Below are 11740 nucleotides of genomic sequence, written 5' to 3' on the forward strand. Positions count from 1 at the left end.
CTCTCTCCCTCCATATCTTTTCCACATATATATAACCTTTAAAAACCATTTGCATGTCATGTGCACAATTCTACAGCAGAAGTTTCAGAAAAAGCTGTTAAAAATATCAAGTTCTGGTTATAAACTGGGCTTTCCCACGTTTCATTAAGGTCGTGGGTAAGCAAAGATTAAAAGGAGGGCAACTTTGTTTCCAGAGAAATCTCACATCAGTGAAGTCTTAGAAATTGAAACTGTCTAGCTTGAGAGTCTGTGTACATGAAACATCCCAGGGAACTTTAGTTCTGAGGGAGAGAGAGAGAAAAAAAAAGAAAAAAGAAAGAGAAAAGAGAGAAAAAGAGAGAAAAAGAGAGAAAAAGAGAGGAGAAGGAGAGAGGAGAAGGAGAGAGGAGAAGGAGAGAGGAGAAGGAGAGAGGAGAAGGAGAGAGGAGAAGGAGAGAGGAGAAGGAGAGAGGAGAAGGAGAGAGGAGAAGGAGAGAGGAGAAGGAGAGAGGAGAAGGAGAGAGGAGAAGGAGAGAGGAGAAGGAGAGAGGAGAAGGAGAGAGGAGAAGGAGAGAGGAGAAGGAGAGAGGAGAAGGAGAGAGGAGAAGGAGAGAGGAGAAGGAGAGAGGAGAAGGAGAGAGGAGAAGGAGAGAGGAGAAGGAGAGAGGAGAAGGAGAGAGGAGGAGAGATCAGATCTTAAAAAGTACGAATCATGATTTTTACCCTGAATGATGAAAGTGAAATTGAGAGAGAAGAAGAGAGAGAGGACAGAATTAAAAACCTAAAGATGAGAAAATATTTTGATGGTCTCCTCCTTGCTTACTCTGCGTAATATTCTGCTCTACTTACAACCAAAGAACTTAACTGGAGGCTCCTTACCTCACATTTTGTTCAGTGGCTGCACCCACGTTAAGAGGATCAAACCTCATTTAGTCAGGAGTTCAAATGAAAACTACGAAGTTACACAGTTAATTACGAACAACCCACATGATTGAAAGTTTACTAGTTTAAAGCCTGTTTTTCTGTTGTTGTTTCTCCCTTAGGAAAACAACTGTATAAAGCTGGTGTGTAACAGTCCTGCAGTTTTTAAACATAATTTGGTGACACAAATTTGTACCTCAGGCAACGGCAAACCTTCCACTGAAATCAACTGGGCAAATGTGTGCAGGTGTAACTAAAACAGTATCTGTCTCATCTTTTTTCTTATTTCTTGTAACATTTAATCCACAGCAGAAACTTCAGCTGTAATAAATTAGGGATCTTTTGGAGCTATCCTTACCCGATGATATAGGCAACCGTGGCTTCTCCGTATGGCACTTAGCTCTCTGGCCCTGAGTCAATAATGCACTTAAGCACATGCTTACTATTAAGCTCATAAGTACTACCATTGATCTTAAGCATGAGCTTAAGTGTTCTGGGGGACTAGCAAACTCAGCACCGCTGCAGGATTGAGCACCCACAGACATTCCCTAGGCTGGTAACCCAATGCAGAAGGCGTTGGTTTCCCAGATCATGAGCCGTGCCGTGTACGGTACGTTGCAAGCCTATTTGACAGCAAATGAGATCATTTTAATGTTAGTCTACTGCTCCAAGAAAAAGCAGATGTGCATAAACTGATGCTGGAAGTTATCACCACAAAATATATCATGGCTGCAAATGCTGAAATGCACAGAAGCTGTAAATATCAAAGTGCATTTTAAAGACCTACAGTTAATATACACATGGTATATTTCGTATTATATATACATATGGTATTCAATTGTTGAAATATATGGTGAAGTGCTCGTGAAGTTAACTGGACTTATTATATATGGAACTGTATTCATCTCAAAGCAGGGGAAAAAAATCTGTCTTCAAAATACCTTTATTAGATCTAAATGAGCAAGAGTTTCCTTCCACATAAGAACTAGCATTAATAAGGGAAGGAAAAAGAGGGTCCTGGACTAAGGCTTTTGGCACTGCCACAGTCGAGAGGGGAGAGAAAAAAAAAAGATAAAAAAGGCACAAAATGTAAAATGTTACTAATTTTTACATCTCAGTTTCATATTGGGAAGGATATTTTCATCTTGTCTAAGCAATCTTCCCCTATAATACCAAGCCAGATTCTTCAAGGAGATACTTCAGTTAGAGGAAGCCTGGTACCATTGAAGTTAAAGCACATTAACACACCGCTTGACAAAATCTGTCTCCTAGAGCTTTGATGTGGATTGAACTGCATTCTCCCCATCCAAACTTACACTAACCCCCCTTCCCCCCCCCCAAAAAAAAAAAAAAACAAAAAGCAAGATATATTTAACAAAACGAAACCATTTCTCTTAATACAAAACAAGTGAGCTTTCATGGAGTCAAGAGCCTGCTATATGAGGCTAATTTGTATTAGAGAAATTCTGATGCTTCAGTCAAGGATGACACAAAATGTTAAACTGAGATAATGCAAGTAAATGAAAAGAAGCCCTACTTTATCTTATTCCAAGTCCTAACCCCTGAAGTCTAGCTTCCATATTTTCCTAAAGACATCAAAGGTGGTTTTCCTAAAAAATTACGGAATTATGACTTAGAGCTAATTAAGTAATCACAAAGCTATTACTCCAAGGACCCCATTGAACATATATCTGCTTCTTTACATTAAAAAAAAAAAAGCTTATTAGCATTTCAAGATATGTATTTGCCTACTCTATCTGAGGTCACATCTCATTAAGTCTTTTTAGAATGACTAATTTAATGAGAGATTTACAGTAAGAAAATTCAACTTTTCTTTATCCTGCTGTTATATATGATAGATGTGCAATTCACTTTTAATATATCTCATTCTATTGGTTTGTAATAGGTGTTATGTTAACTTTTCAGTTACTTTAACAATGTTTGATATCAGTGTTAGATGTAATATTGGCAGTAGAGTGAGACATTTAACAACCCGCCTGATATATTCCATATTGTGATGATGCAATAGTTTCTCTCAATAATATTTTCTATGTTTCTTCTCATGAAATCTCTACTGTATAGCAGGAAAATTTAATAATTAAGATAAGAAAAAAAGTGGATTTTTTTCAAAATCACATTATTAAAATGGTATTTTTTGGTTATCTTATGGACAACTACTTCTGAACATCCTCACATATAGGAATCCAGTCATTAGTTTTAATTCACTTTTAATTTCTGTTTGAAATTGGCTCCTACCTTTGAAAGTCAGCTTTTACTGTTTGTTGAATTTGACTCTACTTTCGTCTCTAAGTATGTTGAAATGTGTAACACGCATTAACGTGTCCTTCATTATCAACAGGTTAGCCTAATACAATTGACACCAAGTTAATCTTTCAAATACCTCTAGTAAAGGCTTCAATCAATGCAAAACGCTAATGCCAAAGTTATTAGCCATCATAAGCGTTGAGCTCACATTACATTTTTTCTGAAATCTTCAGATTTGTTTCCAATTTATGCTTGTATTGATTTTATGATCTTGCTTTTAAAGAAAGACACTTTCAGATTTTCATTCTTCTTATTTAAAGGATTTGTTACACTCTTATATCCCCACTCACACTTCACACTCCTCTGGCTCCTGATTTCTTAATACGCCGAAGATTAAGGGCCTGATCCCCCAAGTCCTTGTTCATGCAGGGAGCTGCAATGGATTCTGCAAGACTGTTTCCATGAATAAGAGCTATTCATATAATTTATGATTTTTCAGACTGAGCTAAGGTATGACAATACACGCACTGTATTTCTCTGAAAATGTTCTTCCTCAAGAGCTGAGGAAGATGTGTTTTTCTGTCATTTTTAATTTGGGATGAAAGCAGCATTTCTCAGCTTTGAGTGCATAAAGAAGACAAAAATACAGATTTTTCTAAACTTTCCACTTTTTAATAGTGCTATACTTCACAATGGTACATTTCATGGAGTACCACGCATTTAATTTGTAAGTAATCTGGAGGTGGCCTGAACCACATAATTGGATCCTAGTTCCAGATATCAAGCTCCTCAAAACGTGGGGATGTTTCAAGTCTGAAACGTCATTTCAAATACATCTGCCACATAAATGTTTATATTTTAGAGCACTTCAATCTGTGCTATTCAATTACAAAGAAAACATAAACAAATTTATGATCGCTCATTATACAGAAAATGAAAAACATATTTTTAGGAAGTTTCCATACAGAAGTAAATCTGTTGTTTCTAAAGGAAGAAGGAAAAAGTGATTTAAAATACTACGTCATAAATACAGAGAGCTTTCTGGTACACTACAAAAGAGAACGCTACTGAGAACGTTTAGATGAATTTCTAAAGAGATTCGTCCTTTTAATTAGCTCCCATTTGTACACTGTAACCTGAGGTACACTTCTTTTCATTCTAGAAAAGAAAGAGTCATAAGCACTTGCTACGATTACTGAGAAAAATATGAGGAAGAACTAGTTTAAAGAAAATGTTTCAATTACTTTCGTGAAATACCTAGCCATCTTTATGAACTTAATTTTTGCAGAGTACTTACCCCATTGGCAGGAGAGGAAATCCATTCCAGCTCTGTCTGTTGTGCTTTAGAGTCCAGCAATATTACTAAAAAAGAAAAAAAGAAAAAAAAATTTCCTCTATTTGTTAAATATAATAAGTGGGGATACAAAAATCAAATTAAACAGTCTGACTTAGAAAAAAACCCTCTTGCTTATGAAATAGGATAGAATTTTTGTCATTTTTGTTCATATTAATTACTCAAAAAATATTATCTGTAATCATAACTATTAATTTCCTGGAAAATAGATTATTAAATGATTACGTATCATCCACATACATCCAGACACACTTTAATCTTAACAATTTCATTGCTTATGTCTCAGTGTTTATCTCAGGATCCTAAAGTTTTAAGATTGAGTCACTAAGATGCATGAACCCTTCGTCTCCTTTGTCCTACAAAGGACATTCCTGATGTGCTGGTTATTATAAAGAGCTATTAAAATAAATAAATAAATAAAAACAATCACTTATCCAAGCTGATTTGGACAGGATTAGTCCCACATCTTACCTGACATTCCACTATGAAAGCAATGGTTTTTTTGAGCGAGAAAGTGGGAAAAAAAAAGTACTTTAGGTGTTAAACCAGTAGTTCCATAAACGTATGACAAACAGGATTCCAGAAGATAAGAGACTCTACAGTTAGCTCACACTGCATACTCAAAGTACAACATATACAAAATCAGAGTAATTCACTATATAGCAATGTCTTACTAAAATATTCATGTCAATATACCTCAGTAAGACTTCTACAGAGTCACCAGTTCTAGTAAAAGTGAAGTTGTTTGCAGCAAAAGGTAACTCCTCTTCAGAAAAAGTGGCTAATCATAGCCTAACAAACCATTAAATATTGTTATATTACATATGGAAAGAAATATTATGGAAAACATATTTTTACAAATGTTTTATATTTTGATTATAGTTATAACCTTCTTTCTTAGTATGTTACTATAAGACTTTGTAAGACTTTCAAATGGTACATACATTATTAAGCCTGTGAATTTCAAAAATTATGTGAAATAACTTGTTTTAATATCTTCTTTCAAATAGCCAAAGCTGGGCAGTGATAAGCCATATAACTGAGTTTGGTACACTTGGAAGATACCTTCTCACATATTTAACTTCATACTTCTTTTTTGGTTAAATAAAAAGGCACATTTCAGATTTAAACATATTCAATATATTTTATATATAAAACTATATATAACTTTATACACAGCATTTAATTATAGATATTTCAACATGGATTTTAATGCTTCAACTCGCAGCAACTTTATCAGGTCATTTGAAATGGTTATAGGTCTAGTTTAGGCTCTTTGTCCCAGTGGGATTGAACACAGAATTTCCATGAACTACTAGAAATGCCACATGACTTAAAAAAATATAATTAAAAGTTCATGCAGTAATAGCTAAACTAGTGGTTGAACACAACCCAGTAGCTTCCAGGCCTATATTTCAGGAATGAAGTGGGGCTAGTCATTAAGGAAGTTTGATAGTCTCTCTTTAAAAAAAGATTATCTGCTTATTTCATTAACCTTGGATGCAAGAGGCTTTACTTCGTAATACTTTCTACAGCGAAGCAGCTGGGGTACATGGTTTGTTAAACAAGAACATTTCTACATGATCCTGGAAAAAGGGTACCGCACAAATTTAACCGTGTCAGTACCAGCACACTATTCCACGCCTGCAATCCATTATTGCTTTTATTTGGCAGCAGTTCTCCATCACATAGCAACGGGCGGGCACACACCCCAGAAAGGAAGAAAAACAAACACAAAGCCCACTGCTCTGCCAGGACCCCTTGCAAGCCAAAACGGTGCGTTTCCTGCTCACGGGGAAAAAGTTAGGGAGCAGCTTCCCATTTGGGCAGCCGGCACAGCGCTTCCCTGGGGGAAAACGTTGTGGCAGTGCGGATTTGGCAGCGCCGTTTTACCGCTGAGAAGCGAGAGAAGAGCGAGCCCCCCCCCCCCGCCCCGAGGGGTAAAACCCCGCTGACGCCGTCCCTCCGCGGGGGCGCAGCGCGCTGCGCTCCTCGCGGAGAGGAGATGCCGCTCGGGCCCCCTCCCCGCGGCGCGGCAGGAAGCGAGAGCAGAAAGGACGCGTAAAAACGGCGGCCGAAAAGCGGCCGCGGGACGTGCGGGGTTGGGGCTCCGCGAGGCCCCGCGCAGGCGGAGAGCAGCGGCCTCTCGCCTCCGCCCCCCCCCCGTCCCGCACCCGCGGGCACTGCGCGCCCCAGTCGGCTTCAGCGGAGCCCAGCCGCCGCCCTGCGCCTCCGCGCAGCGCTGCTCTTGGGCCAGGCCGATCCCTTTCCGCGGGGCTCAGTTTTGGGGAGGGAAAGGGGGCTCGTAATCAGAGCCCGCGGCTCGTAGCTCCCTCCGCCGGTGCAAAGCGGTCCGCAGGGCCCCGCTTCTGCCCTCGCCCCCCAAAAGTGGCGGCCGGGAGCCTGGCAGAGCCCGAGGAGAGCACGGCCACCTCCACGCTCGGCAAGGCGAGCTAACCTGCCCCTTGTCCTCCTCAGCATCCCCACCGGGCCTTTTATATAGCCATGCAAAGAAACTCGGAAAACTTTTTTTTCGCCCTCCCTCCCCCCCGCCCCGTCTCTCTTCCGTACCCCGGGGGGAAACTGCGCGGGGCCGCTGGCCGCGGCCGCCACTTCGCAGATGCCGGAGGCTGGGGGCGAAGCGGTCAAAGTTACTCCCCCCCCCCCGCCCTTCTCCCGCAGGAGTTTTCCGAGCTTGCAGCAGGTAGCCGCTATCAAGCACTGCCTGCCGCTCGCCCCCTCCTGACCCTCCCTTTGCTGGGTTGGTTTCCCAAACGATACGTACGCACATGCAGGCATATTATTGATACATATTTAATACATATCCATATATACTATATATATATGTTTACATATATGTATGTAAACGCACATACACAAACGCACGCACACAAACGCACGCACACTGTATAGGTACACACCCACACCCCGGTGTATGCAGGGCAAGCTACCGCCGGGAGCCGCGGCGACGCGCCGCCGAGCGCAGCCCAGTGTCCCGGGGCTCTGCGCAGGGCAGAGCGGGGCAGGAGGCTGCACCCTTTCCTCCCTCCTTCCCTCCCCGGCTGTACTCTGCTCCTCGTCCCCGCCTGCCCGCCCGGGCCCACTCACGCTCTCACGCGTTAGTACTGCCCGTGTGCGTGTCTGCGTGTTTTCCAGTCCCTTTAAATAAACTTTCGAAACGTTGCTGAGGAAAGGCTCTCTCCTCTGTCTCTCTCTACCCGCACCATTGCCTTCTTCTCTTAAGGGCAGAGGACATTTTAATTGAAGGATTTTTTTAAGCTCCAGCTGCAGGCTCGAAGTGGTGTTTTTACTGTATGTCAATGCTTTGATGAAAAATATGGACGTATCTGGCTGGGAGTGGGGGGGGAACCCCACACATAAATATATGCGGAAGCTCCGAAAATGCCCCCTTCTCCCCTCTTCCCGCCTCCACCACAGAAGATGGAGACGGACCTTAGCCTTTGGCTGTCAAACGCAAGCAGGGCGCTCCTTTAAATCATTTCGGATTTTCTCAGCATGAGAAAAGAGATTCCTGAATGGACTTTGGTTTTTTTTTTTTCTTTTTCCCCAGTCACATCAGTCTCTGATAGAAAACTACCCGCTCCCTCCCTGCTCACAGGGGAAACAAATGTTCGGCGCTCGCCTTGCGGAGACACCGGTGTGGGACTGATGGGGTTTGGGCAGCACAGTCGCGATACGCAGATGGTGCAAAACCTCCGTCCCTCTCTCCGGAGAGGCCGACGGATGGGCAGCGCACACGGTGCGGACACACGACGCCGCTAACGCCTGCGCAGCCTGCGCGCCCCGAGGGTCCTCAGCTGCACCCCCGCGTCCCCCGCCAGGGCTTGGGCAGCAGCGGGCCGGCCGGAGCGCTGCAGGCCCGCGGAGCCTTGCGCGGCCGCCCCAGCCCCGACAGCGCCGAAGCTCCGCCGCGGCCCCGGGGCGCGTCCCCGGCCCCCCGGGGAGAAGGGAAACCCGCCTCGCCCGCACCTCTTGGCGGCGGCTAGCGCTGCCCCAGGCGAGGGAGGAGCCGCTGCACCCATCTGCGACCCGGGGGGCTCCCTCTCCCCCAAGCCCATGCCTTTACATCACGTGCAAACGCCTGGCAAACCTCATTCCTCAGAGGAAAGGCAGTTGTCCCGGTCCCTCACACACCCGCACGCACACCCCCGGCGAATGCCTTGCTCTTTCCGCCCTCCCTCCTCAGCTTAAAAAAAAAAAAAAGAAAGAAAGAAAAAAATGTGGTTTTTTGGGGGGTGGGGGGGCGGCTGGCAAGCCGCTTGCAATCGCACGCAGGTTCTCCGCTAAACCGCCGCACAGATTGTTTGTGCGAAAAGCAATAAATAAGCCCAAACTTTTGTTTTCCGCATCACCTTACCTTCTTTTGCAGCCTGTGCCTCCCCCGTGTGTGCAAAGCGGAACAGCCAGACGGAGCACAAAATAATCCAAGAAGGGAGCCTACTTTGAAAAACCATGGTGCAGGAACGGGGTTATTTTATATTTCTAGCTATGTGTTTCTAGACACTGCCGCTGCCGCCGCTTGGTGGGTGCTAGAGGACGGTGGAGAATTTGCTCTGCTAGGCTCCGGCTCGGCGATCCCTCCCTCCTGGCTGCCTTTTTTCTCCTCCTCCTCCTCCTCCTCCTCCTTCTTCTCCTCCTCCTCCGTCTCCTCCTCCTCGCCGCTGCCCGGCTCTCGCACCCGGCCGGCCGCCTGCGAGCCCCAACTACAGCCCGGCCGCCCGCGCCGCGCTCCGATAATATCAATTAGGGGAAAGGGGCGGGACCCCAGCCGGCAGGGCGGCCCGTCCCTCAAGATGATCGACAGCCGCCGTCAGCCAAACAGCAGCGGTTCTCAGCGCCCGGCGGGCTGAGCCGGCGCCTGAGTGGCCGCGGCTTCGGGGGCGGGGCTGGCGGGGCCGGCCAATGAGCGGGCGCCGGTGTCGGATTGCCGCCGGGACGGGGAGCCCCGAGGCTGTGCGAGGGGCGGCGGCCGTCGAGCCGGGCCGGTAGCGGGGCGCTGGGGCCGGGCCAGGCCGGGGGTACTGCACAGCACGGCGCCTCGTCCTGGACGGGTCTGTGCACCCCCCCCACGAGGGGGGCCGCGCCGCCGCCCACGCCCGGGAGGAGCCGCCCCGTCTGGCCCCGGGCTCCGTGCGCTGGCCCCGGGCCGTCGCCGCCGCCCGCGGGCGGCTGGAAGCGGCGGGAGCACCCGGCGGCGGTGCTCCCGCCGCTGCCCCGGACCGGGTCGGTGCTCGTCGGTGCCGAGCCTGAGCCCGAGTGCGGCGCGGGCCCCGCCGCTGCCCCGGGCCGGTGCCCGCGGCACAGTGCGCACCCTCGGGCCGTAGAGAAACGGGCGCTTCGCTGGGAGCGGCGTGCTCGGCTCCTGGGACAGCTCTCTGCCAAAAAGCCAATTCTTCGAGATTGACATCACGGGGGTTTCCTTCCTCTTTCTTGGTTGTTTTTTTTTTTTAATTTTCCTCAAATGCCGACTGCTTAATGACAATAAAAATCTTGTCACCGGGAGGTTTTTTTTTTTGGGGGGGGGGGGAGGGAGGAGGAGAGGAAGAGCATTGCTTTTTACCCCGCCGGGTGTAACCTGAACCGAGGGTAATCCGCTAACAATGAGACAATTAAGAAAGAAGCGAGGGAGAGAGAAACTTGCCAAATGTCTTTGTCAGCGCTCACCCCTGCGGACCGGGAGAGCGCTTTTCCCGAGGACTCATTGTGCCCCCGGCCTCGCCCCCACCCCTCCGTTTTCCCTTAAAAAAAAAAAAAAAAATTGCTGCTTTAACGAGTGAAACAACAAAGCGACACAAAAACTTACTGTTCCCCAAATGAAGCTGGGGAAGGGAGGAGGGCGGCTGGCGGCGGCGACGGGCGCGTTGTCCCCGGCGGGCGCGGCGCGGCCGCGGCCGCTGCCGGCGGGGAGAGCTGCGTCCTCGGCGAGCGCGGAGCCTCCGCTCCCCTCCGCGCCGCGGGAGGCCGGGGGACGCGGACGAGCCTCCCAGACTCCCCTCTCCTCAGAAACTCGTGCCTCGCCATTATTTTTAACTCAAAGAGCGCGCGTGTTCCCCAGATTTGAGGCCGGGCTGCAGAAAATGCATTTTGTGTAGCTCTGTTGAAAGTACATCGCTGGGTCCCTTTGCAGGATCGAAGTGCGGTGTAAACTGAGTAACTGCTTGCCTCTGGGAAGCAGACAGAGATGGAGAAACACATGGGATGTAACTGCGATTCAGTGGCAAGACTATGTGAGAATCTGAAACGATCCTTATATAGATGGAGAAACAGATACGGAAAATGATATGTCATAAATGGAAGTTTAAATTAGGAGGGTTGTATCTGATAATTAGGTACATAAAGCAAAATTAGATTTTTTAAGATATAAAGTACTCAGCATTGATAAGCGACCGCTTTATTCTGGGCTTTCAGCACTTCCCTGTGGTCTGATCATTACTTCTGAGAATGGCATAGAGGTAACATTAAAAAGTTTGCTGTGTTTGTACCACTTGCTAAATAACCAGTATTCACTAGTTAGAGTATGATGCTTTTTCCATTAAATTCAGAATATTCTTTAGGTACTCTGGGTACCATAATGATTGCAGGCAAAGCATTCCCTCTTGATTCTCCAGTCCTCTCTTGTCTCTCATTCTCTCGCTAACACATATATACTCAGAAAGGGAAACTGCACAGAACAGTCAGTTTACTTGTCTTGTTTTTAAAAAGCTATTTTGTTTTAAATACTTACATACAGGTATTGTGTAACTTTCTTGCAAGTTTTCATGGGTAAAGCTAGTTTCTCTGTGGCATAAGTTGTAACAGTGATTTAGGCAGATGTAGAAAGACCTTACCTAGTCAGTCCTTTACAATTTCCTAGCACAAAGTGGTAACATTTTAATACAAACACCACTAAGCCACAAAGACGATTTTTAATCAGCAGCTTTTAAAAGGGATTGAGTAACGGAGATCTGGAATGACTATGTCCATAAAAACACAAAAACTTACTTAAATGAACAAAATGATAGGAGAAAGGGCATAAGTAGTAATGAGATGTATCAATGCCCTGAAAACAGTGTTAAAGAAACCATGTATTTTCATTGTCACTTGCATTTACACGAAAAGAATACCCTATTGTACAATCTAGTTTGTGTATGTATATTTTTGTAAGGATATTTATATAAGGATATTAAAATTACAAAAATATATTAACCATAAAAAGAATAT

General features: G+C 45.8%; 1 protein-coding gene across 6 annotated transcripts in view; it reads right to left on the reverse strand.

Moving 5' to 3' along the window:
* Positions 1–9252, reverse strand: part of EPHA7 (EPH receptor A7) — a 163211-nt gene extending 153959 nt beyond the window's left edge. For all 6 annotated transcript variants that reach the window (XM_068937817.1, XM_068937820.1, XM_068937816.1 and 3 more), the window contains exons 1-2: positions 8898–9252; positions 4463–4527 (exon numbers count right to left, since the gene is read on the reverse strand). In XM_068937817.1, coding sequence (XP_068793918.1) covers positions 4463–4527; positions 8898–8994 — 162 coding nt within the window. In that variant the 5' untranslated portion in view covers positions 8995–9252. The remainder of the gene's footprint in view (positions 1–4462; positions 4528–8897) is intronic.
* Between the last annotated feature and the right edge of the window lie 2488 nt (positions 9253–11740).

The sequence above is a fragment of the Struthio camelus genome, chromosome 3 (genome assembly GCF_040807025.1).
Source record: "Struthio camelus isolate bStrCam1 chromosome 3, bStrCam1.hap1, whole genome shotgun sequence".
NCBI classification, from domain to species: Eukaryota; Metazoa; Chordata; class Aves; order Struthioniformes; family Struthionidae; genus Struthio; species Struthio camelus.